The sequence below is a fragment of the Colossoma macropomum genome, unplaced genomic scaffold (assembly GCF_904425465.1).
Source record: "Colossoma macropomum unplaced genomic scaffold, Colossoma_macropomum, whole genome shotgun sequence".
Lineage (NCBI taxonomy): Eukaryota > Metazoa > Chordata > Actinopteri > Characiformes > Serrasalmidae > Colossoma > Colossoma macropomum.
This window is the reverse complement of record NW_023494802.1, coordinates 7,280,426-7,305,995: the sequence shown is the minus strand read 5'-3', so window position 1 is coordinate 7,305,995 and position 25,570 is coordinate 7,280,426. Positions and strand designations below refer to the sequence as shown.

General features: G+C 39.4%; 1 protein-coding gene across 1 annotated transcript; it reads left to right on the top strand.

Moving 5' to 3' along the window:
* Nucleotides 1-2,531: 2,531 nt before the first annotated feature.
* On the top strand, nt 2,532-23,580 carry LOC118822116 (la-related protein 4). The gene is given in 18 exon segments (XM_036590978.1): nt 2,532-3,227; nt 10,610-10,736; nt 11,644-11,787; nt 11,931-12,018; nt 12,117-12,253; nt 13,850-13,932; nt 13,934-13,954; nt 14,044-14,154; nt 14,465-14,518; nt 14,603-14,815; nt 16,157-16,260; nt 16,636-16,677; nt 17,558-17,758; nt 19,139-19,190; nt 19,297-19,455; nt 19,546-19,670; nt 19,796-19,988; nt 20,900-23,580. Coding segments are annotated over 18 exon segments (2,406 nt in total). The 5' UTR covers nt 2,532-3,074; the 3' UTR covers nt 21,299-23,580.
* Nucleotides 23,581-25,570: the final 1,990 nt, after the last annotated feature.

Sequence of the window (25,570 nt, the reverse complement as noted above, 5' to 3'; positions counted from 1 at the left end):
GTCATTTAAGGGGTTAATTAAATGGTTTGGCAGAAAATTTACATTCAAATTTACAATCAAATCAAATTTTTCACTTACATTTTAGTTTAGCACTGGAGCTACAAGGCTAACGTATTTAAAAAAAAAAAAAAGAAGTCAACAGACACCCAAAACTTTTCCTTAAATACATCCACAAAACTTTTCTCAACCCTCTCAAACCACGGTCTTCTTTAAGGTCAAGCAGACATTTATGTGGTTAGCAGTGTGTAGCATTAACTGAGTAGCTGAACGCTGGGGACAGCTGTTTTAGACAACAGGGGTGTTGTGTGTAAATCTGATTTGTGTTTTTGTGCATGTGCATCACACAGACATATGGATGCTACAGGTTACATTCACATTTTTTTCACAGTTGTTGTGTTTGTTCATTGTTGTAGTTTACAGTAACTCCTAAAGTATCATCTGCATGACCTTAATGAAGAGCTGGATGCTTTTTGAGTGAGTTGAAAAAAGTTTTGAGGATGTGTTTTTTAGAAAAGATTAGGGTATCTTCAAGTGTTTGTTAGATACGTTTTCAGGCACCACACATATCTTGGCTGATGGACTACATCTGAAGTATGTAGATAATTGTGTTAAGTAGATTTTTCACCAAACCATTCCTTTAAAGGAGCAGTCATAGATTTTGGTGGAGGTTGTCTAAAGCTAAATGTTGCAAAACTCAACTACTAAATGAATATAGTCCCTTTTCAGTGTTCTAAGCACCACCCCTCAAAACAGATGCATGTGCACTGCTTAGAACTGTTAAGGCTGGTTCTCACTGCAGTGTAATCATTTGATTTGTAACAAATGATTACACCAATTTTGCCAGCCAACATCAGCTAACACAACAAGCAATATTTGCCTTGTTTCTATAGGTCTACAGGGTCACATTATCCTACAGCTCTGTCCCATGTGGCACATTTGTGCCAGGCAGTATGTAAAACTCATGGCCTTCTCCAAAAACAAAGAAGCTTGTTATGAAAATGAATTTGTAAAACATATTTCTACAAATGTATATGTTCTGCACTCTGGCTACTCTTATTTTCTTCAAATTGTTGATAGTTACTTTATACATTTGTAACATTAAAACCATTTCCTTGTTTTGACACTCACTGTCCATTTTATCAGCTCCACTTACCATATAGGTGCACTTTGTTGTTCTACAATTACATCTGTTTCTCTGCACACTTTGTTTGTCCTCCTTTACCCTACTTTTCAATGGTCCCAGCGCACCACCACAGAGCAGGTATTATTTGGGTGGTGGATCATTCTCAGCACTGCAGTGACACCGACGTGGTTACAGCACTGCTGTGACTGGTCCACTCATATCATGCTGGTATCATTGCCTCAATATCTCTGGCAGTTGACTGCTGGGATAAAAAATCACTAATAACAAAAGCCCTTTATAAAATTAAATAAATGAATACTCTGAGTTTATACAGTGCCATTTTCAATGCATTTCTGTAAACGTTTTGCAACCTGGTTACTCTTACTTCATTTAAATTAATAATGGTTACTTTATACCAGGGTTGCACACCTCTGGTCTTGGAGAGCCAGTGTACAGCACAGTTTGGAAGTTTCCCTACTCAAACACACCCACTAAACCTGGTAATTAACCGTGTAATCAGGTGTGTTAGGTAAAACACCAAACTGTGCCGGGCACCGGCCCCTCCAAGGCCTGGAGCTGTGTACACCTGCTTTTCCTTTTGTTATGTCTTACATATGTGTGCACACTATTATCTGAAAGTCTCTATCACTCCTGTGATTGCTGATATACATATATATATATATATATATATGTATATATATGTATATATATATATATATACACACACATATATATATATATATATATATATATATATATATATATTACATAAAAGTATATAAAATATAACTTCAAAAATGATTCAACGAATGAATGAAGCTCTGAGCTCATACATTGTTTTTTAATTGACCATATTAACCTAAATAACCATAACAGATCATTGCATTTGAGGGAAGGCATGTTTGGATCACAGAATTACAAATCCAATAAAGAAAATAAGAAAAAAAGAACAGGGGAGACATTTCAAAGGAAGCAGATGAGATGGTAGTAGAAGTAAATATAGGTGTTTTGTTTTCAATTTTTTATATACGTACATAGCGTTACAAGATAGACACAAAAATCTGACATGTCAATCGACATTTATGAATGTAACTTTTCCCTTAAAGTGATAATTTTATGGCACCACACTTATGTTTACAACCTGTATTACAAAATAAAAGCAGTACCATGGCGTTATTAACATTACTATCAGCGCTTGTTGTAAGTTGAAAAAATCAGAAGTGTACTCTTTCTCCGCAAATATGCAACGAAATTACATTTAAAGCATAAATGATCGAAAGATGATGATCGTGTTGATTTTTATTTATAAAAATCTATTTTATATTTTAATAATCTATTTTATGCATCTATTTTATAAATGTTTCTGGTAGCCATTCTTTCACTAACCGGATGTTATAGAAAGACTTCAGAGGGCATGGGGAGGTCGCTGGGGAAGCTGGGACTGTGGCGGAGCGCATTAATGTCCGCCTGCTCGGAGGGAAGGTGCGTGTCCGCTGTGTCCGCTCGGGCTGCCCCTTCAGGAATGCGCCGCATGGCTCAGGCGCCTGTGTTTGTGGAGAGAAAGACGCGCTAGAGACGGAGCCGCGTCTTCGTCGTGTGTTGGTTCGCTGTCGTAGCCGTCCGCGCGCGCTCGCATCGTATTATTATCATCATCATCATCATCATCATCATCGATGCATTGAATAGTCAGCCTAGCCAGCTAGCCAGCTCGGAGTCTCCGCTGTAGCCATTTAGCGCGCTAGCTTAGCGATCATAAGCAGCCGGAGAAGCAGTTAAAGTGGCCGTGCTAGGGAGCCGGCTGCGACTGTAGTGACGGTTACATCGGTTGGTCTTGTTCCTTAGCTAGCTGGTGGTTGTGAAATAAAGAAGAGGGGGTGGGTGACACACGTGGGGGCCCGGCCGGGGAGAGAAAGACGGAGGCGACGCAGCGGTGAGAGCCAGGGAGCGGCCGATGAGTTCAGAGCAGGGCGGAGAGCCGCTGCAGGAGGAGGCTGAGCAGCCGGGACCGAAAACCCGCGGGGAGGACGGGACCGGAACCGGGACTGGGACTAGAACTGGAACCGAGACCGCACCCGGGACCGGCGGAGGAGATTCGGGCAACATGGTGAGCCAAGGCCTTGAATTCCTTTCCATGTTGACCTACCTTCCTAAAAAGCACACAACAAGGTGGACAGCCACCGTCACCGGGCCCCTGTCTTTTGAAAAAGGGGGTGTAGCTAGATAACCTAGCGAGCTAAGTTAGCTACCTTGCCTAGCTAAATAAGGCCAACGACGTGTGGTGTTAATTTGGTCTGGCTAGCACGAAGCTGAAGTCAGCTTCTTGCTCGAATTTTCCCGTTCCACCTTAAATGGTGCAGAATGTTACTGCTGCACCATTTAAGGTGGAACAGGAAAAAATCGAACAAGAAGCCGACTTCAGCCTCGTCTAGCTAGCATTGACATACATAGATCTAAATGGCAAGTTGCTCATGGCGTGAAGGCTTCAGATGTTGGGTATCGATAGCTAGTTAGCTAACTAGCTAGCGTTGTTTGTCAATCGATTATTAAAAATATTCTTGCTCCTTGCGATCTAGACACCCCCTAGTAACACTGCGACAATATGATGCTGTTTACGTTTTGCACGTTCACTCCATCACTCTATAGCTCCCGGCTTCCATCAGTGTGTTTTAATGAAGTGGTATGCTAGGTATGCTAGCTAGCCAACATTACGTTAGTTGTCTTAACGAGTCAGGCGCCTACTTTTTGTTTTGCTGCGACAGGCGTTATCGTTAGCCGGCGAGCTGCCGGTTGGTTGTTGCACTCGTTAGTTTGTTAAACTTGTTAGAAATGGACCAAAGAGCAAATTTTCGGTGGAGCAGATCTACAGTTATCGCGGTTAATTGTTCGGTGTTTAGCTAGCGGCTAACTGCAGGTCGAACAGCGTTAGCGGCCTGTGTGATGCCATTGCTTGTGAAGCTTACTGAGTCAGTCATATGACAACGAGCTCTAGCGTATTTATGGCAAAAAAATCCGAGTAAATCTAGATCAGATCCTTTCCCGGCGACGTTTCACGAGTAACGAAACTAAAGCCTGATGTGTTAGAGTAGGACATGGCAAACGGTGTATTTACTTCTAAAAGCAGTTTGCCACCTGGGAATGCTGTAGTCTACTGGGCTTCCTGCCTGAGAGAGACAGGGGCCCGTGGCCACTGTTTTTACCAAATGCATCGTCTCATTTCTCGCTAATTAATGATTTCTCTGTACTGTCTTCTTGAGCAACAGTCATTTCAGCTTGTTTTTGAGCACTGAGGAGTCTTTTAGAAGTAACTCTGTTGGTGCTAAAGCTTAATAATGTGCAACAGCTGTTTTTGAAATGAGAGTTGTTATGGAGGAGGAGGAGGAGGAGCCGAGTCCCTTTGGAGCAGGTGGTTGCTCACAATTGCGCCCCCATTCACATGTAACATGTCCTGGTACTAAATATTTCAGCATAGCAAGCTGTAACACTGTTGGAAGCCAGGCTATAAACACAACGCTGATTTATTTATTTATTTATTTTAATTAACCCCATTTCAGTAATGCAATTGTCTGTTCAGACAATAGTCACCTATAGCAATCACCTGTGGGGGGAAAAAACTATGCTATTGCACTTTAAAGGGGAATTCCACCAATTCAGCAAAATTTCCAGATTAATTCAGTCCTCGAGATGAAGTCATTCAGACTGGTTTGATGTGAAATGCTTCAGTGAGGAGAAAACTTACAGACTTTAGTTTCTTTACAGTGGTGGTGATAGGAACCAGGCGTCACCATGTCTACAACACATGGCCATTTTATTTACAAATCCAAAACCACCAGTGAACCTACATGTGTCTTCTGAGTTTTTATATGTAATGTTAATGACTTTGAGTGATATTGCTTAAATTTTAACTAGTTAATCATGTCAATTTTTTTGAAAAATCAGTGGTGTTCCCCTTTAATGGGTGCATTGGCCCTACAGTGCTTTTACTGAGTTAGACTTTTCCAATTTAATGTGAAGGCTGGCTTTCATTTCTGCATTCCAGGAGAGCAGCCAAGAAATAGTGTCAGCAGTCTTGAATTCCAGGTGACTGTACCAGTGACAGTCATTTTTGTCTAGCAAGTCAAATAATCAGAAGACAGATTGGGGATTTAATGCTTGTTTCGTTAATTTGAGCTGTGCGTACCCAGCAAGACTCATTCTGTTCACTTTCACAGTGAAGTTATAGCCTAGATTAGTGCTACATGATATATTTGTAGTTTAATTCTACGTGGTTCCCTAGTGCTGTACACTTCACTCATTGTATCCAGGACCTGGGCGATAACTACAGTGTATGTAATTTGCTGCTTGCTTCAGATTATTTTGAAAGAACCATTCAAAATACATAAATGAAATAAATGGCAGTTTTCCTTTCTGGAAACATTGTTTCTGTCTTGTTCCTCTGTATAACTTTAAAGGAAGAAAGCAGACAAAACTGTCTGGTCAACACAAGCCATGTCAGCTTAAAGTCATTCTTTTAGCATAGAGTGCCAGTACTCAGGAAGTGTGGCTTTATTAAAGGGTCCACATCTTACATTTCTCATGATTCCCCTTTGTTTAGCTCTCTTTACTGCTTAGAATTAAACAGCCAGTTTTTGTTAATGAGCCTTTAAGACTGATATGTCAATGAGCTCTGTTCTGATTGGCTGCCCTGTATTGAGCCTTACTCAAAAATCAATTCAGGCTCAACACTCCTTAAATAACTTAAACATAAATGGGAGGGTTTAACCTTCTGTAACTTGACTGTGCTGGTATAAGTAAATGTGTTGGTTTTTGTGACATCACAAAAACAGACTATTTTTGCAGCTTAGTTTCTGTGTTTGGATTGGGATGTTGTATGGTATATTTTGAACTTTAAGTGTTTACATATTACATCAAGCTTCTTCAAAAGAGCAAGGAAAGTAACCCAAGTTTAACCTAGTGCTAGATATAAACTACATGATTAAGCATGATTTTTAACCACGATTTCCCCTTCTGTCAAATTCTGACAGCCAGAAGTGATTTTCTAGGTCAGGCTGTGAGAAGGGAGCGATTCTTTTAACCTTCAGTGTTAAAAGCTCTGAAATGATTGGAGGCCTTACAGTATTTTCACATTTAGATATTTACAACTCAAAACCTACAAGTCCTGTTGTGTGAGATGGTCAGTGAATGAGTGTTTCAGGTATTAGCCATTGACAGCCAGAAGGGAGGGAAAAAAAGGGAAGAAACATTTATTTACACTGCAGACCGCAGAGAAGGAGAAGCTGCTTGTTGAACTTTGATGAATGTACAAGTGCCTTTATAATGTATGGAGCAGAACTTCAGTGCGCTTGCTTAACAATTTCGTGCCTTCTTCCCAGCTCATAGTAAAATGCTAAAATTGTTTTTCTTGGTTGTGCATAAAGGAGCAAACAAATCATCTAGTCCAGTTTAAGCTTTGTGTCGTGATAATTGCGAGATTTGGGATTATGAGTGCTTATTCATAGCTTTTGTTGTAGCTATTACTCATAATTCCCTCTTTGTGTCGTTGTCTAGTGTGTGAGCCATGACCTAAAGACTGACATTAACCATGTGACGCTTTCTATTTTAGATATGTTATTATTTTTTAAGTTGCAGAGTTAGTATATTAAGTTGTGTAATGTACAGCTGGCTTAGGTCAGTCGTGTACCAAGTGCGTGGTGTTGTGACTTTTAGTATGCTAGATCACTCGAAGAATGCCATGAATTTTGCTTAATCCAGCCATGTGTCCTTTAAGGCAGGATCATAGAGCAAAACATGAATCGGGCCTATTCATTGTTGAGTAGAGTGGTGTGGAGTGAATGTAGCTGACAGGAAGGGAACAGCCGAGTGATAAACAACCTCCTGCCACCGTTTCTAGTATATTTGTCTCATGTGTGCGATGTTAATTTGTTACATGTTAATGTAAACAAATGAGTTGAATATACAGGGCTGCTCTTGTTTTCAGTGACTGCTTTTGACACGGTCGCCTGATTATATTGTTAAACACTCGAAGAACAGTGGTATGGTACATGTACTCTTTCCCTAAATTAAAGGTCAAGCTGCAAGACAGGTCCGGTAAGTGTGTAAGTGTAGCGGTCAAAAGCAGATTTCTCTCTTGGTTCATTCAAAGTAGCTATTATTTCTGGCTCACAGTCTTTTCCATATTGTGAAGTGTGTCTTGGATACCAAGTAGTTAACAGACTGTCTTAATATTGAGAGCAGTTTTGTCTTATAAATTTGTACCTACCATCAGAATTGTTGTGCAGGCTACATTTAGCAATTTCGTTATTGCCACATTTGCATTAATAATAAAGAGGCAGAGCTCTGCACTCAGCCCAGTGTTTGTGCCTAGCATTGGTGCACCCTTATATAATGGTAAAATGATATTCAGAACACTTTACATTAAGGCCTGACCTATATGAAAATTTTAACCAATGATGACCAGTAATATAGGCTAGTAATTCTGTATTTATATCTTTATTTTAATTGTATACTTCAATTGTCTTAGTAGTGATTCACTGAAAGATATTATGCAGTTGTCATCTGTGAATTGTGAAGTGACCGTCAGTTATAAATGGTCACTTCTTAAACTCAAACCACAGAAATACAGTGTTAAATAATATTAATGGTGCAGCCCAGGAGAGTGGAGTTAACCAGAATTCTTTGGATGGTTTTATTATTCCTAAGAATTTGTGGGTTTTTGCATATGTGTTATAACTTTTTCTAAATATTAGGTTTTGCATACATTTTACATGTTTATTTTACCCATAATGGTGTTTTGTGTTGAAGTGTGCCAGTACAGCCTGTATTGAGGTCATATTTTAAGTCCAAAAAAATCCAACAAAAAATCCTGATTATTGATAGTTTTTCTTCAAAACTGGTAAAACCACACGTCGTCCATATCAGCCAGTGTTATCAGCCAACTGACTCATTTGATTGTAGTAGGTAATTGATTGAAGTAGGTAATGGGCATTTATTTGTTGGGATGATTTTTTCGTAATCTCAGAGGAGTATAAATATGTTAGATAATGCAATAGGCAACTCATTCATGTTTCCCTTTTTGTTGCAGTCAGTCACATTGAATTGGGAACGTCTTTGATTTTTATCTCTGAAGTCCAAATATGTGGCTTTATCAAAGTCCTCTGTTGTAGACAACATAGATATCAGCGCTCTGCTTGGGGTTGATATTTATTATTTTATTTATTATTGTTTTAATAGCTGGTGATACTCATCAGTATATAGGTTAACACGCACACAGTACTAATGCAGATTTAGCGTCGTGTTAATTTGGTTTGCTTTCACTCGTATGCTTTCCTTGAGGTATAGTGAGAGTGATAACGTATTAACTGAACGCTTGCTTGATAGTAGGTGAAACAAATGAATAGGTTAACATTATTTTCCCCATCCCATAGTATCCCCGGTAGTGGTTATTCTCCTGCACATAAGTATTCTTTTTCTTAATTTATGAGTCCTTCAGGTAGCTTTCTAATCATTTAAGCATAAGCCCTGCCTCTTCCCCTTTTCTGTTAAGGTACTCCCAGATGCTTAGTTTGTGAGGGTCAAAAAAGACAGCAAGACGTTAACGTACTCATTTCTGCATTTCTGGTTTAAGCCACAGTTAGGATTCAGTAATGAAATCAAGGTATCTGTATTGGTATCCTGGTATGGTCTGATAGTATGAATGGCTAGAGAGACTGTTTGAAAGGGTCAGTGGCTGCACAGCTGGATGAGGCTCTATAGTTCTAATTCTAAAACTTAGCTCAGGTTTGAAGTCTGTTCAAAGTCCAAGACCTAGTAAGCTGAAAAACGTTGGGTCATCATTGTCAATATTGTAGGAGTCCTTAGCAACCAGTCAAGCAAATCAGGCAAGGTTTATAATTAGTTAACTGTCTTGGTAGTGTCCTCTATTTATTTTTTGCATTTTTTTTATTTTAAATATATATATTTTTTATGTGTGCGTGCGTGTGTGTGTGTGTATATATATAAATTTTTTTTTTGTTTAAACATTATTTCAAATAGACTGATACTCCGCCACATGTAATAATCAATAAGTGCAGTATGTTATGAATTAGCATTATGCACATCGTTTGTACACATATAGCAAGTGTACAAGTGAAGTGCCTTAAAAAAAAATAATAATAATAATAATCTCCTTACCCCAAATGCAGTCGATCACTCAAGTCATGTTAGTCACGCAAAGTTTACTTCATAAACAACGCTTAAGTATAGCTAATGTAGCAAACAAGTAATTGAATCTTTTCGTGTGAGGTAAACGGCGTTAGCGTCATAGCTCCAGTGCAGAATGTTACATGTTTGTTTTTAAATTTACAGGTTATTTCCCATGGTCAACTAGCTAACTTCATGCCTCTACTGATGTGCAGTGGGTGGTCATTGTGCACGCTGTGATGTTCACAAAAGCATTACAGGAATTCTGTAAAAAATAAAATTTATATGTGAATATATCCGCATAGTGGACAGACAAATTACACAAAACATTTAGTTTGTTTAGAAATTGAAAAATCTCCCCCAAATCTTCAAATGCTTTTCTGTGTTTATCTGAAATACTTCTTGCTGTCTCATTTCCATCATTTTGTTCGTTTTCTTTGTATTGCCTAAATCATAGGGCTCTAATGGTGCTTGCATCCAGTGGCTGAATGAGCCTTCCTCTTTTGTGACATACAGAAGTGTGAAGTAACTATGTGTATTTTGTTCCCCATGTGGTTTGTGTAAACACAGAGGCTAACTGTTAGTTAGATAAATGGCTACTGGTCCTGAGGAGGCCTGTTGTTGGATGTGAGGGGCAGTTAGAAAAGTTAAGTAGAAAATGTGTTTTGAGGAAGGAAGTAAAGAATGGGCTGTGACTGAGAAGGACAGAAACCACATTTTTCTGATTAATATTCTGACTGATTTAAGTTATAGATTTTTTTTCTTTCTACAAGTTAAGGTCCAGCCTTGGCCAGGAAGACCAGCATATCCACGTTTTTCTGGCATGAGTGCACTAGACAGCCAGTTAGTTCTTGTTGTGTTGTCACAGCTCATGGGTGTCTGGTTGTTTGTGATAAGTTTAAATTGGGGGTCACTAGTCTTATCTGTGAAGGGCCAGTGAGGCTAAAGGTTTTCATTCCTACCACACAGGAGCACACCTCATATAAACAATCAGTTGTTCAACCGAGTGTGCTTCTGTTTTGATTGGAATGAAAATCTGCTGCCACACCGGACTATGTTGTTGGTAGTGTAGGCTGTAATAAATTCAGTTCTTGCAATTTTACAGTTGCAGTCTTTTAAATGTGCAATTTTGAAGAAAAAGCGCTAAATCTTCCAGCCCTTGTTCGTCAGTAAAACTTTAAAGGCAGATAATAGTTTTGATCGGGGGGCGGGGGGGTGTTGTAGTCTTACATTCATTGACAGCAAATTTTCTCATAAGTTGGACTATTCTCAAAGTCACAGTGAAATGAATCTGATCTGTCATGTTCTCAGGTGACCTCGAAAGGAGCCGGTCTGAACCCTAATGCCAAAGTGTGGCAGGAGATTCCAGCTGCATCCAGCGAGGCTCTTGTGGATGGCACTGAGGCCTCTCCCTGGTCCCAGCATAACGTGACTGAGGGTAAACCAAATCTATTAATATCTTTATCTGAAATTAGGTAGTTCTTGCTGGAAAAATAGGTTACTGTTAATATCCTCTTCTGTACTCAGAAAAGAATATTGCAACATAAATTACCATGATAACTAGACATGCTAATGATTATCTGATTAGCTGTTAAACAACAACTGTATAAATGTTAGACTAATGCTTGATTTAATTCCCGGTAAACAATTGATATTTGAATAGGAAGATTTTTCATTCAAATTGAGGATAATTATACACATGAAGGCACAAGAATGCGCTTTCTTCCAGAAGTCCTCCTTAGTGACGCACAAAGTTGACCCTGACTCTCGACACTCGGCTTAATTTTAACTGGCCAGAGCTGTCGATAAAGGGATATAGAAGTGTTTAAACTGTTCAGTATAGCCTTAAGCTATAGCCTACACCTGTGTTAGTTAATGATTAGTTAGTCCCATGAAAATGCTTACAACCTGTGAGCTACTGTATGTTGATTGTTGGTTAAACTATACATATAAACTTAAAGCTAGCCATTTTTAGGCCTTATGTTAACTTGGGCTAATAATATTTGGTAAGTAAATACACTACATTGTTACTGTTACTGGCTGTTGTTTTTTTATTCAGTAAAACCTTTAGCCGTGTTTATATAAATTGCAATTCTGTGTTTGAGTTTAATGGGTCGAATTAGTGGTTTTAGGTTATTTACTTAACAACTGAACACGATGATGATCGGTTATCGGTCAAAACAGTTTGCATCCCTAGTGATAATGATAACACATCGTCATAAAGACAGATAGAACTTAACTGATCACAAGGAACGTTGCCTACCCGTCCTGGTGCGCTCAACATTGGTAGGACAAATGCTAGCGATGTTGCTGACATCTGTTTTGATTGGACTGTGTTTACTCAGAGCCCAATGGATGTAAACCGTACACGCCTGGGTTCTCTGTGCTTGCGGGCAACAGTAGCTCGGCCACTGCGGAGGGTGTGGTAAACGGCATGGATCCCCCTGATCCAAACTTCACTGTTTGTGAGCCCACCAGTGGAACTAATGGTTAGTAGTATAAACACCAAAGCTCAACTTGGATTTATGTTACACTCAGTGTCAAATTCAGTCTCATTCGTCTGTGCCATTGGCTGTAGGAACATCTACAAATCAGACTGTGTTCTCTGATGGCTTGTGTTTCTGTTACACAGTGGAGTCCAAACTGTCTGAGGAGCAGCCTCTCTCTGCAGAAAGTCTGCGTGAGTCTCTCAAGAAAGAGCTGGAATTCTGCTTCTCCAGGTGGGTCTGGTCTCTGAGGCATCTGCGGTCAGATCTCACTAAATGTATGTATTTGGGTTTTGAGTCTTTCTGTCACTTAACTTATGTATGTTCAACAGGGAAAACTTATCAAAGGATCTTTACCTGATTTCTCAAATGGACAGTGACCAGTTTGTCCCGATTTGGACTATTGCCAGCATGGAAGGAATCAAGGTCCTTACTACTGACATGGACCTTATCTTGGATGTGTTGAGATGTATGTATTGTTTTACATTTTTACATTTCTACACTTTTACATGTCAGTGTTTTGCAGGTGCAGGTCTTTATTGTTTCACATTGTTGCTGTTGTCCTAAAACCTTGCATCTTTGAAATGGTAACTGTACAGGAGAAGGAAAATGTGTTCCTAACTTTATGTATGACTTAAAGTGCACTATATGGCAAAAGTATGTAGACAACCCTCCTAATTATGGAATACAGAAGTTTCAGCCACACTCATTCCTCACAGATGTATAAAATCAAGCACATAGCCATGCAGTCTCCATAGACAAACATTGGAAGTAGAATGGGTCTTACTGAAGACCTCTGTGACTATAAACACAGCACTGTAACGTATATATGCCACGTATGATGCCACGTTTACCACAAGTCAGTTTGTGACATTTCTGCTTTGCTAGATCTGCCCCTGTCAACTGTAAGTGCTATTATTGTGAAAAGGAAGCATCTAGATGCAGCAACAGCTCAGCCACAAGGCAGTAGACCAGGCAAACACACAGAGCGGGGTCACTGAGTGCTGAATCACATTGTGCGGGTTTTTTTTTGTTTTCTTTTTTAAATAAAAAAAAAAAGACTTTCCTGTTGCATCACTCACTACAGAGTTCCGAACTGCCTCTGAAAGCAACATCAGCCCATGAACAGTGCATCAAGAGTTCATAAAATAGGTCTCCATGGTGTGCAGCTGCACACAAGCCTAAGATCTGTATGGACTGTGCCATACATCAACTGGAGTGGGGTACACTCTGCAGCTATGGAAGCGTGATGAATCACACTTCACTATCTGTTATAGCTGCAAAGGAGGGCCCAACTACATATTAATGCCTGTGGTTTTGGAATGGGATATCCGAGTGCATATAGGTGTGATGGTCAGATGTCCACATAGTGTATGTTAATGTAATAAGGTTTTGCAGCGACTCATTTTGAACCATTCCTATTGGTTCATCTTGAAATGTTTACACTATAAAATGCAACTGGCATTTTTAAAAAAGTTTTAAAGGACCCATGTCCAACATTCTTCATGTATCTATTCCCATTGTAGTCCATTTATTACATTTGTGTGGTTTATGTACCAAAAATGGTTATAATTTAACAGGCTGTTTTTCCTATTGTGCATTTAAGACTGATGACATAAATGACCTCTGTTGTGACCGGCCCTGCTTTGTGCTTCTTTTAAAAAGCACTCTGAGCTGAAACACTCCTTAGAACTTCAGTGAGAATGGGAGGTGCTAGATTGCTGTGGATTGCTATGTGGATTTATATAAAATAGTTGGTTCTCACAGCATCATAGTCAATTTAAAATGGGCTGTTTTTGCTGCTTACCATATGGACTGGATAGTGAATGGTACATGTTTAAACTTTAAAAATGTTTGCATATTACTTTTAACTGCTTTATTAAAAAACAAAGGAAACTCATTTTTCCATATGGGCCATTTAAAAAGAAAAAAGGCAAACAAAGGACTTGCAGTGTTTTGATATGACAGCAGTGATCACATACTTGTTTTGTAGTTACCTTTTTGCGTCATGTTGTCTGGAGGTCATTTTGTTCCTCTATGACTCGTTTCTACTCTCTCTCCTCAGCATCTCCTATGGTGCAAGTGGATGAGAAAGGGGAGAAAGTGCGACCGAATCATAAACGCTGCATCATCATTCTGCGAGAGGTTCCCTGAAACAACCCCTGTGGAGGTACTAAGAATGTTAGGAAGATGCAGAAGAATGAAGCATCTCTAACTGAACTTCACCCATGCCTCATTCGTACTGTTTTCTGTTGCTAGGAAGTGGAAGCTTTGTTCAAGAATGACAACTGTCCTAAGGTCATTAGTGTGGAGTTTGCACACAACAATAACTGGTACATTACATTCCAATCAGATACGGACGCGCAACAGGTAAAAGCATTGTTTTTATTAGTTATGCCCCAGTATGGGAATTGTGCCATTGCTGTTATCCAGTATCCAGATTGAAAATGTGGAAATTGGGAAACTACCTGGATAAGCTTTACAGAGAAATATAACATCTATATGCTGATACTGATGTGATTCTGATTATTATTGTGAATTCTTATGTCTTTCATATAGCGTATAGTTTCAGGGTTTTTACTTTGCTTTTTGTAATAACTGTTGCCAGTACAAGCTCATCATCACACTAATTTTAATCTTTGCGTAATTACATTGCCCCCCCCAACCCCCCTCCTTTCAGGCATACAAATATTTAAGGGAAGAAGTGAAAACATTTCAGGGAAAACCAATCATGGTGAGTTTTGCGTAAAACAAGTTTCTCCTATTTAACAAAATACTCCCATTTACTCATTTGATGTGTCTTCTCTTTTGTCCACAGGCTAGAATAAAAGCCATCAACACCTTCTTTGCAAAGAACGGCTACCGCAGCCTGGACTGCAACGTGTACCAACAGCAGTCTCACACGCAGTCTCAGTACAGCTCACCACTCTTTATGCAGCCTGTCTACAGCCCTCAGCAACAGTATCCACTCTATGGCATTGTACCTCCCACCTGGACTCCATCTCCAACTCCATACTTTGAGACTCCCCTGGTATGGCTTGCTACTCAAACATGTTGAGCTTAAAATGCAACAGGATGCTTTGATTGTGGGCCTTTACAATCAGTTAGAAATGTACTGAAGGGGAAAACTGGATTTTTCAAAACTTGCACACAGATCAGTTGTTGAGATGTAAAGTCCTTCAGAGTGGTTTGATGTGAAGTCGGACATGGTAAATTTCTGGAGTCAAGACATCTACAACACAAATACAGCCATTTAATTGCTATTCAGATTGACCAGTGGACCTATGCATGTCAGAGTTCAGGTGTAATGTTGATAGTGGTAAAATAGTATTAAATCAGAAATAGCTTAAATTTGTAAAACTGGAGCATACAATCTCAAGAATATAGTGACTGTCCAAAAAACCCAAGTATCTCATTTTCTTGTCAATTTTTATTTTTTGCATCATTTTAGCTTACCAGCTACCCGTTGCTTAGTGTGAAAATGTCGTATTTAATGCTCCAAGAGAAATGCTCCAAAATGGCTTGGAATAAAACTGTTTAACATGAACTTTAACATGAACTATTAAAAATAATCAACAGTTTTGCCCTCTTCTGTAAAGAGGCCATTTTGGAGTTTTGTTTTTCCTCTAGACAGTGGCAATATATTGTTTGAATGTATTATTAGCTTCAAATGTCCATATGTAAGCTGAGCCTAGAGTGTGTAAGTGAAAGAAGACCAATGTTAGTAGCGGTATTTGGGGCTGAAAGGCTGTTGAATGTTTGTACATTTAAACAGTAAATTAAAATGTGTGGTTTCATTTTCATAATTATATGACTAAAAGTAACTTAAGCTTTGTTTGTGTTATCAGAGTGCCTTCAGAGATTTAGCGCATCCATATTTATTCATAACTATTTTTTTTTTGTTGGGAGCACTATAGTTATGTATTTTTTGTTTAAATGTTCGGACATTGGATAGGAAAAACTAGTTCAAATGCCCATTCCAAACATGCTGTTCTCGATGTGTGTCTACTAGAGTGCCGTTTTCATGTGTAGATTTCTTTCTTGCTTTCATTTTCATTTCCTCAATCACCCTCAATCACCCTCTCTGGTTGTGGCCAACCACCGACACACAGCGGACAGCAGCTGACTGTCTGAGTGTATCCAGAAGCAGAGAGTTGGCTTGGTGTGTCTCAGGTGTTGTCAACACTGTTGTGATTCTAAATTTCTCCAGAATGGGCCATTTCATGTCAAAACACTCTGAATGATCTTGCTTATATCCTAATGTATTTTGAGGATTGAAAAAAAAATCTGTAGAATTCACATTAATTTGAAAATTTGCTCACCTTAACATTTATATGAAATTTGCTATTATTTATTTCTCCTGTTACCACAGGCACCTTTTCCCAACAGTGGTTTTGTCAATGGATTTAGCTCAGCCGGACACTACAAAACTGGTTCAAGTTCTCTCAACATTGGACGACCCTTCAGCAGAAACCGGTTTGTCCTTTTGAGACTCTCTTATCTTAATGTGGCAGTCTTTCATAGTACATTGATCAGCACACTCTTAAAAATGATGCTTGTTCAAGGGTTCTTTAGTAAAGAAAACCTTAATTTTTAAGAGTGCAGAAGGTACAGTAGCTGCAAACTAGTGCTAGTTAAAGGCAATTCTGTGCCTGTATGTATGCATGTTAACGCTCCGTAAACAATTACTTTAGCTTTTGGAAAAGGTTTTGCTTAGATGTTTGCTTTCTAATTAACTCATGGCTCCATTTTAAACTGTGAAATATAACCGGTCGCTCAGGTAGGTTGTTTGAATGAATGTGATCTGTTTGTTTTCAAGCCTTCATGTTGATTTTCTTATTGTCCCCACAGTGTTCCACTCTATTCAAGAAAGAATGTAATAAATGCCTTCAGGTACAGCTGTTGAAGCTTGAAAAATCATTATACCTGCCTTATCACTCCACCCTTTTCATACCTCAGAAATAACTCATCAAAATAAACCATCCAGTAATACTGCAGCACATACCTTCCCACCAATGTCTGTGGTTAACTAAACACCCTTTCCCTTCCATTTATATTAATACTTCCTGTGTTTGATTTAAATGACGTTACACAGTATTACTTTGGCCATGCTTATGCAGTGAAGCTTGTATTGGTGTGGGGAGAAACATCAAACTCAAATTGAATGCCATACCAATCTGCATTTTTCCATGATGTCGGAAATGCTTGACCCTTTTTCTGCCGCTATGATGCAAGAAAGAGCGTTCTTTTTTTTGCCTCTGTTGTGTCAAAATAACATTATCTCCATAACTAACATTGTGTTTTTGGTCATTCTTTACTGTGCTGTGGGTGAGGTGTAGCTCTCAAAGTAACAGGCTAACAAAGCAGGCTTTTAAAGTTGATTAAAATCCCTGCCCAGTGTTTTAACATTTGACTTCATGAAACAACAAAAAATTCTGGCTTTTTGCTTCAATTTCAGTGCAGCTAAATTATGACTTGCATTTTATATATAATATATATACACATACATACTACTTGCCATACAAGTAATACACTGTATGGACTAATTTGTGTTGCCGATGACATAATGGTCAAAGTTAGCCCACTGACAGGGAAATGCAGTGATTGAATGTCCTTCTATACTTGCTTGCAAGTACATTTATATTACGGAGGTACTGCATGCTGCCCCAGTCCACGGATCATGAGCCTCTGTCTGAACTGATCTATCGGATGACAGTAGATATCTTTTATGAGAACTTGCAATCATATCTGATGCTAGCTTCTTTTTGAACAGGAACCACGTGAAACCTCAGGCACGGGCTAACGATGGGCTGACCTCTACTGTCCCCCCTGTGTCTCTGGTGGATGGACTCCGCAGTCCACAGCCCCCTTCTAGCAGTGGCCCAGCACTGGGGTCTTCCGAGCTCAGTTCTTCTTTCCCTCACCTGGCCTCCACCGACGTGACCGAAGACAGCACTGGGGCTGGACGTGGAAGGTATTTCATTCTTCTTGCCATCATTCACTAAAAGTGCTTTACTCTTTTTCCCCAGATGGACAATACTGTGAAAGACAGGGAACACTCTTTGTTTATTTAATTTCCAGTCAATACAGCCACTAAGTTCAGTGTCAGGAGAAAAGCAGGAAACATTTAACAGAAAATTCCCCAAAAGCCTCCGACATTAAGTATAATATTAAATCTGTCAGGTTTTAATTTACCCTTTCTTTATTTTTGCGCACCTGCTGCCACATTAACTCTTCCATCCTTCCGTCTTAAAACCAACCAGTTACAGTTGTGTCCTTCCAACAAAAGCTGTTCCCAAAGCGGTTGCTTGCATTATATTCCCCTTCAGACAGACAAAAGAAATGGACAAAACAGAAGAAAATTTGTCTTAGAACATTGAAATTGAGTGTCTGAGATAAGTACAGTAAGGTTTTATTGGCTGAAAAGTCTAACTTTGTAGTTGGGATTGCTTGGATTGTGAGCTGCAGAAAATGTACTCCTAAGACTGAACTACATGGTAAAAAAATATCTCTGCAGATTTATTTGAAAACCTGAAAGTGAGTCTCCCGAAAAGAATGAAGGCTGTAATAAAAGCAGAGTGTGGACACACTAAATGCTTAAAATATACTTATTTAGTTGAGGCTGTGTAATTTTCTGGTAAATATATCTTCTGTGTTTTTCGTCATGCTGAAAAATGGCTAATTTGTGCTTAATGGCCATTTGGACTGGAAATTAAATAAATGAAGGGTTGTTGCTGTGTTTGCCCAGTACTGTAGATCATCAGGCACTAGTTTTGTAAAAGAAGCTTTATTAAGTGGACTGGTTTTACATTGAGTCTTGGGTAATGGGTTACATTTGGGGTAGGTGGAAACTGAAATTTCTGTTTAACCAACACTAATTTTTTTAGTAAATAGCATATTAATTGCTTGTTGCTGTTCATATGGTTTGTCATCACATTAGAATTGCAGCAAACACTAAAAATGGCCTTTCAAAGTTAATGGCCAGTTGTTGTGAGCGATTTCTGCTGATCACCATGGATAATTCTGTAAGCAGTTCTCTAGAACTGGTATACTAGAGAAGGGAGAAAATGTACAATTCTTTGGCAGAGAATGTCTCTATAGTTTGCGCATAATGAATTCTGCACTCCTTTGAGTTCTGTCGTACTTTTCTATACAGCTCTCAACAAATTTGCCCCCCTCCCCCACAAAAGCCCTAATCCCCCGTGTCAAGCCCGACATGAAGTCAGATTACCTGATCTGAGCTCTCTAGAGACTAGAGTGACTCATTGAATTAATTGCCACCCAACAATACACTCAGCCCTCTTTTGTTGCATGGCTCTCCTGTAATACTGAAGTTATAAACCTGTGTTTACAGGAGGACTACATACAGAGGGGGTCGCAGGAGGAGAGAGGATGAACGCACAACAGTAATATGAATGCGACTGCTGCTTCTGTTTTAGAGCTTTTGTTGGCTTTATTTTTCTTTTTTTCAAATCATAAGATTAATTTCTTCTGTTTTATTAACTTTTTCAGAGGCCAGTTCCACTTGCTGAAGTGAAGGTTCCACAACCTAAATTCGACCTGGCTGCCTCCAATTTTCCTCCTCTACCTGGCTGCTCTGTCAGCCCACAGGGGGAGCCCATGCTGGAGAACCGCATGTCTGACGTGGTACGGGGTCTGAACAGAGACAAGGTTAGTTTAGGAAACGTAAAGGCATGTTGTTTTATTGATAAGAGCTTGTGAGGTTCAGTTTTCTTGACTGCAAGAATTCTCCCTTTCCAGCAGTCGGACGCAAACAAAGAGTCTGCTGTGAGTCCTGCTGGTCCAGCCTCGGAGGAGACCGTTCCCAGGCCTACTCAACCTGCGAGCAAACCGACTATTCACTCTGAGGATCCTGCTACTCACAGGTAGCCATGTATCCTGTCTGTATTGCTTAGCTTTTGCTTTCCTGAAGACAAAAGAGACTCCAAAGCAGCTATTGTGCAGTCTTCATCAGTGTCGATTCTGTGTCTCCATTGCTTCTGCTTCCTAGCACAAACCCTCAGGAGAAGAAACTGGAGAAAACTGAGCCCTTGGTCCATAAAGAGATGCCTGTGAACCCAACCCACACTGCAGCCATTCCGCCAACCCCCACGCAGCCTGCACCTGCCCCCAAGACTCAGCCGAATCCAGCCAGCCCTGCAGCCTCACAGGCCAACCCTGCTCACTCCAGCACCACCACACCGGTGAGACCCTTCTCCACAACAGGACTTGGACAACAGGTCCTTTTATTCAGAACAGTGGACACCAACCCTGCTCTTGAGATCTGTCTTCTTGCAGAGCTTAGCTCCAACACTTATCCACCTCACCTGATCCAACATGATCCCTAACTAGCTGGACTGGATCTGTGAGATTTAGGATGCAGAGCAAACCTACTAGAAGGTAGTTGGGTCATCAGAGGGGTTGGTGACCACTTGGGGTATAAATCACTGGCCACACAGTGATTCAATACATCAGTCCTTTTTGAAACGATTTAAAGAATGGTAGATTCTCATTTAGCCTGCGTACCACTGCTTAGATAATGCTAACTTTGAGCGCTTATGTTGAAATTCCCTAATTCTGAACTAAGATGGTAGTGGTCTATGTTCACTTAGCACACAGGGTTTAGTACTTCTTAGCCAAAGCTTAAACACACATTCATATTGCATGTTCATGTTGTAGTTTTGTAGTGAATCCTTCCTTAAGACCAAACTCTTCTTAGCTGTATTTCAAACAAAACATTTTACTTCAAGTAGTTTTACCCACATACACATTTTGGATCAGCATTATACATGAAACTCTTAACTATAAACATACATGCGTTTGTGCACACAAGTGATTTGAGTGGAGAATCTGCGAAACTCGCCTTTTATAATGAAGTGTGAATATTCTGTATTATTCAAACTGCAAAATGATCACTGTCACATGTTAATAAAAACGTATTGCCAAGCTTTCTGTAATTTTAGTTTGGCCAGAAAATGTATGCACGCACACACTGTGTACTATTCCTGTGATCATCATAATTGACATTCCAAAGCAGTTTTAGCACAATTCAGATTGATGAATCACAGTGCATTTTGCAAACTCCCTTCATTCCTGTTATCTGTCTCTTCTTTAGGAGCCTCGCAAGCTCAGCTACGCCGAAGTGTGTCAGCGACCACCTAAGGATCCCCCTCCTCCGCCTCCTCCTCCTGCGGCCACCTCTGCCCCTGCCAGTGCAGCCTCCCAGCCACTGAGAGAGCTGCGGGTCAACAAGGTGGAGGAGCAGTCCACAAGGCCTGCTGAACGACAAGAGCGGCCTCAGGAGCGAGGAGGAGACTGTAAGGCCAGGGAGGGCCGGCTGGCCCGTGACTCCCAGGGCTTCTATCGCAGCAACGGCCCCCCAAGAGCCAATACGGGAGGATTTAAGCTCCGCGAGCAGCAGAGACGCCCCCCTTTTAACCGCCGCACTTCTCCCCAAGGAGGATCCAGACACACTGGCAAAGAGCAGAACATCCCCCCTATATCGCCAAAGTAAAGACTAAAAAAAATCCTTTATGTGTGATATATATATATATATATATATATATATATATATATATAACAAGCACACATACATATATAAATATATATATTAAAAAGATGAAATATAAAAGTTTAAAATCTAATGGTAGCCACCCCTCCTGCCTGGAGCACATCCAGAGGAAAAATCTTATAAAATGACATTGCACAGACTGGGACGTCCAGGCATATGGGCATGAAAAATCAGAAGCTACTATAAGCTTTTTGAAGGAGGTCCTCAAATAGGAAAAAAATGTATGCTTCTCACTTGACAATGTCCCCTCAGAATGTATCAATGCGATTATTTTATATTTTTTTCCCTTTTTTGTTTTCTTAAATTTTTTTTTCTTTCTTTGAGAAGAGGGCCTTTTACCCAGTTAGGGAGAGGTGGGACCCAGTGCTCTGTGCTGTAGAACTGAAACAATAATAGTGGTCTGCAAAGAACATATGCACTAAGAAGAAAAAGGAACATGCATACTGTACATGTCATGTACCTATACAAATATCACTTTTGACATGCAATGATCATCTGATTCTTTCTTTTTTGCTTTGTTTGCATTTGCAGGGCACTAGGAAAGCAAAAGAGTGTGGAATGAGTTGGAGAGGGGGGGAGATGTACATGAACCTTGATCTTTGAGTGGAAGGATGTGTTTTGCAGTAGTGTTGATTTAATCCGTTTTGGGATTTAGATCCCATATAGAACATGCAAAGTGTGCTTGAGTGGATTGGCAGATTAGCTAGGAGCAACAGTGCGGTTTGCTGTTGATCTGGAATTTTGCATTAATATGCGTGACATAGTTGTTGATTACATTGCGCTCTCGGAATCAAGTCTGTATTTAGACATTGTGTAATGCGCAGTAAGATCTGAAGGATTGTTGAGCCTTGGTAATGATTCGTATACATCACTTTATATGGTCAAAGCCTGCCAATAATCATGCTGTGATGTTGGATCACTGGTTTGCTGAAGGGTGTTTTTGTTTTTTTTTGTTTTTTTTTCCTTTTGATTACAGTTGTTTTTAGCTCGCTTGAGTAACCAAGAGCCTGTGAAAGATCATGATATCACAGTTTGGTACATAGACACTCAAGTTCTTTGTATCATCTCATACATGTTCTGTTTTTGTTTTTTTTTTGTTTTGTTTTTTTTGTGCATTATCCTCCCAAAATGGCTTCTGAGCAAGCTCGCATTTCCTGATAATCAGGCAGGCACATGGCTGTGTTTACAACATTTGTGTTGGTTTGGGCTAATGATAGACAGGCTAAGCCAATGGCTGCTTTTTGGTTTCATTTTGGGGTGACATTTTTTTGTTATTCTTAACAAGATCAGGACATTCAATATTAATAACGAATGGCAAGTTACTATATTGTGCTTAGATTTGTCATAGTGATATAGGTCAGGAAAGCCTGAAGCCTATTTTATTGACGAGTGATGTCAATATCCTTTATTGTCGCAGTTGTAACTACAATCTAACAGCAGACATTGGTTGAGGATCCACTGTGAAGTTCTGGTCAGTTAAATTTTTGTACATCCAGAAACGAGAAACAACCCTGTATTCAGTTAACGTTTCATTTCATTCCTTCTGACCTCCAGAGATGGTGCAAAGAACAACGGCTACAGGACAGGAACGTGAACTTATGACAAATCTCTGGGGCTGCCCTAGAGTTGTGTCCAGTGTGTGCACCAGATTGTGGTGGTCATTCAAAATTCAGAGCCTCATTGACAGATTTGTCTGGCATTGCTGGATCTAAATGTCTCTGTGGGCAGTGCAGAGGTCAGATTATGCATGAAACTGCTTCTTCCCCTGCTGAGAAGTCTTCTATAGGTTGTTTGAGAGAAGAAATGTTAACTGAAGGCCGTTGGAAAGTTATACTGGATTTCCTTGCTAAAAGAATGAGCATTGGAATGCATTTATCCTCTCGCACCACTTTGTTTTTTCCATGCCCGAAGGATTGTCAGTTACATCAGACTGTCACACATGTGGTCTTCTTCATTTTGTAGTACACTAGTCATTTCATGTAACAAAACAGGGAGAAATCGGTCTACATGCTTAATATTCACTTATTGTGTCCTCCTTGATTATAAAAACAAATGTGAGCAATGTTTCTTTCTGAAGCACCAAAATATGAAACCGATATCTACCGCTTGCTTGACTGTTCAGATAGCTATAGCAATATCTGAAATTCCTTCACAGAAGCTTCAGTGCAAGATTCTTGATGGCGCCAGCATACATGAGAGAGCGTGGGGAAGAATGGAAGCTGCTCAGTTCATATAGACCAGCTTTTGCTTGTGGAATCTGCACTAAACCACTTGGATAACAGAGTTGCTTTTGCATATGGGGCCCGCCCAACATAGAGTTTTGACGTAGACGTCACCTTTTGGGCATCATGCTCACGGAAGCAGGGACTCTGCAAACGCCAAAAAGAAAAGGAAAAAAATGTGACGTGAAGGTGAACTGGTGCTGTGTATTTTCAAAAAATGTAATCAGAGGAAGATGCAGTATTGCTGTTTAATTCATTGTAAGTATTGCTTTTATGAAATTGATTTTTTTTATTTTTTTTTTTATTTATTTTAATCCTGCTGCCCCCTCCCCTCCCACCCACACACCTCAGCCCAGTCCTCGTAGGATGGGTTCCTGACTATGTTAAAAAAAAAAAAAAGACATTGGGAGAGAATCACAGATATCAGATATAACATTTGTATATTTTTGAGATTTCAGCAGAGAGAATATACTTGATGCATTTACTAGAGGCTTAGTAATGCAGTAAATTAACGAATCACTGGGGCTTTTATTGTTTATTTTTACTTTTTTTTTTTTCCTTTTGTTTTCATTAATGAATTTGAGCAGCTAGTGGTTTAGTGTAATGAAACAAAGTGCACTAACTTGTTTAAAAAAAATATTACTGTTATGTAATGTGAAATCATATTAGAAGCATAAGATAATGATATTGATGTTGACAGGCTTGCAAAAATCTACAGGAATAGCATTCTCCTTAATGTTTGGGATATTACTGTTTAATTGATTTTTGGGGTGGTGTGGCAAAGGGAAGAACTATATAACAATGGATCGAAAGTGTTTGAGACACTAAATTCTAGCTGTCTGCATAAAATGTCACAAAAAAGAAATAAATTATTTTGTTTTGGCCTTAGAGTTCCAGCTCATTTGTTGCCACACGTGTCCTGTTTCCTTCTAAGAAACAGTTGGAATGTGAATAACTGGAATTCAGCATTTTTTCTAGACATTGAATAAGTGAGATGTAAACAGTCATTCAGAGTGGTATGTTGTGAAATGGTTCACTGTACAAAGACTTACTGACTTTAATTTTACAATGGTGGTCACGGGGGGGGCGGGGACGGGGGGGCTTGCGTCTCCACTTCTTTCGTTTTTTGACACAAATTGACGTTGCCAGCTTCCCTTTACATTGTATCCAAATTCATGAAGAATGGACCAATAGAAATGCTCCAAAATAGCTTGGAATAAATAATTTCTCCATTAGCTTCCAATAAAAGTTGTAGGTAGCTTTATAAGGATATGAGGTTTTGTACTGACAGTGACTATAAACAAGTCTTATTGTATGTCTGGTGGTTATAATGTTATAGAACAATAAGCCTATTCAACAACCCTTGTAGCAGAACCCTACCATGCAAAGTTAATCAAACTTTTTGAATGTTTAACATCAGACAGCACAGATAATGCATGTATGCAAACATCAGTATGTAGCCAGCAGTATCGAGCTAACATTTGATCAAAATCAAACAGCCAAATTGGCATGTCATTCATTCAAAAGCATGTGTTGTCAACCGGAGCAGAAACTCATTCTGCTTAAGAACCCAGTTGTCCTCATTTTTTGTTTTTAATCTGAGTTTGATGTAGTGTGCAAACTGTTAAAGCCTATACATGGAAAACGTAATGGAAAAACTGTGTTTATATATATCTGCCTATTTGCACTGAGGTTACAAGAACTGTTTTACCCCAGAATTCTCTTTGAATTAGGCACAATACAGAGCACCCAATTAGAGCAGAGGTCATTTACATATATTAACACAGAAACAATAGCCTGAATCATTGTGAGACATAATTAGAGGTTGGAAAATTTGTATGTAAAATTGTATTATGTCTGTTCTTAGTACATAAAACCATGCAAACATAATAATCAGACCACAAGTGGGGAAAAAATTGCCATATATAATGAGTTCTTTAATCTTGTTTGTTAAAAGACATTAGCTTACCTGAAATATTTAATAAATACTACA